The sequence below is a fragment of the Octodon degus genome, unplaced genomic scaffold (genome assembly GCF_000260255.1).
Source record: "Octodon degus isolate 3935 unplaced genomic scaffold, OctDeg1.0 scaffold00268, whole genome shotgun sequence".
NCBI lineage: Eukaryota > Metazoa > Chordata > Mammalia > Rodentia > Octodontidae > Octodon > Octodon degus.
In genome coordinates this window covers 1,887,287-1,888,889 of record NW_004524844.1, presented here as the reverse complement: position 1 = coordinate 1,888,889, position 1,603 = coordinate 1,887,287, and the positions used below count along the sequence as shown (strand labels likewise).

Genomic DNA, 1,603 nt, shown 5'->3' with positions numbered 1-1,603 from the left:
TACAAAGCACATATCCACTACTATGCACAGAATTTCACCATAAATATACACCATGTATAGACACACACACAATGCACATACATCCTTCTTCACAGAAATACCATTTATAAGGTATTCCACACCATCCATACACACCTGCATAAACACACACTCCAGCCAGGCATGGTGGCCCATTCCTGTAATCCCAGCACTTGGGAGGCTGAGGCAGAAGGATTGCCATGCGTTGGAGACCAGCCTGGGCTACATAGTGAATTTAAGACCAGCCTGAGTGGCATCGTGAGGCCCTGTTTCGAAAAAAAAAAAAAAAAAAGCTCATGAATGAAAGAAAAGCAAAGAAAGAAAGATGGTTACAGCATAGCATGGGCAACATGGTGCTTAGCAAAACGCTGTCTCAAAATGAAAAAGGGCTGGAGCCCAGTGTGAAGGTCCTGGGTTCAACCCCAATACTCAGAGAGGCTCTAGAGACATCTGCGTGCGCGTTCTCCTAGAGTATGTACACACGCACTCGCCAAGTACATACACACAAGAGTGGAGGAAACGCACACTCAGTCACCCTCCCTGCGCTGGAGCACACAGCAGCTGGCCGTGGTCACCCGCCCCTGGCCCGCGTGGCACCCCCAGCTGACGCCCTGCCTTGCCTCCTCCCTACAGCCATGTTGAGCGCCCAGGCCTCCTTCTCCTTCCCCAGAGGACACTTTGTCGTCTTTGTCTTTGTCGCTTCCACCATCTTCCACCTGCAGCAGCGACTGGTGAAGATGGAGTACAGGTGGACGGGAGAGAATCGGGAGCTCCCACCAGCACCGCCACCGTCTCCACAGGCGTCACCCTCGGGAGGCCAGCCGCCGCTGGAGGGCATGTGGACGATCAACGCCATCGGCCGCCTGGGGAACCAGATGGGCCAGTACGCCACGCTGTACGCCCTGGCCAAGGCCAACGGCCGGCCGGCCTACATCCCCGCGCCCATGCACCGCACGCTGGCGCCGCTCTTCCGCATCAGCCTCCCGGTCCTGCACAGCTCCACGGCCAGCGCCGTCCCGTGGCGCAACTACCGGCTGGACGACTGGATGCAGGAGCGCTACCGCCACATCCCGGGCCGCTACGTGCGCCTCACCGGCTACCCCTGCTCCTGGACCTTCTACCACCACCTGCGGCCCGAGATCCTGCGCGAGTTCAGCCTGCACGAGCACGTGCGCCGCGAGGCGCAGGCCGTCCTGGGGGCGCTGCGCGTGCACGGGGCGCGGCCCCGCACCTTCGTGGGGGTGCACGTGCGGCGCGGCGACTACGTGCACGTCATGCCGCGCGTGTGGAAGGGGGTGGTGGCCGACCGCGCGTACCTGCGGCAGGCCCTGGACTGGTTCCGCGCCCGCTACCCGGCCCCGGTCTTCGTGGTCACCAGCAACGGGATGGCCTGGTGCCGGGACAACATCGATGCCTCGCGCGGGGACGTGGTGTTCGCGGGCGACGGCCTCGAGGGCTCGCCGGGCAAGGACTTTGCTCTGCTCACGCAGTGCAACCACACGGTCATGACCATCGGGACCTTCGGGATCTGGGCCGCCTACCTCGCGGGTGGGGACACCGTCTACCTGGCCAACTACACGCTGCC

The 1,603-nt window shown here is 61.6% G+C and overlaps 1 protein-coding gene across 1 annotated transcript in view; it reads left to right on the top strand.

The window, feature by feature from the left end:
* Positions 1 to 653: 653 nt before the first annotated feature.
* Positions 654 to 1,603, top strand: part of Fut2 (fucosyltransferase 2) — a 4,002-nt gene continuing 3,052 nt past the window's right edge. Inside the window, exon 1 of the mRNA XM_012512737.1 lies at positions 654 to 1,600. Coding sequence (XP_012368191.1) covers positions 654 to 1,600 — 947 coding nt within the window. The remainder of the gene's footprint in view (positions 1,601 to 1,603) is intronic.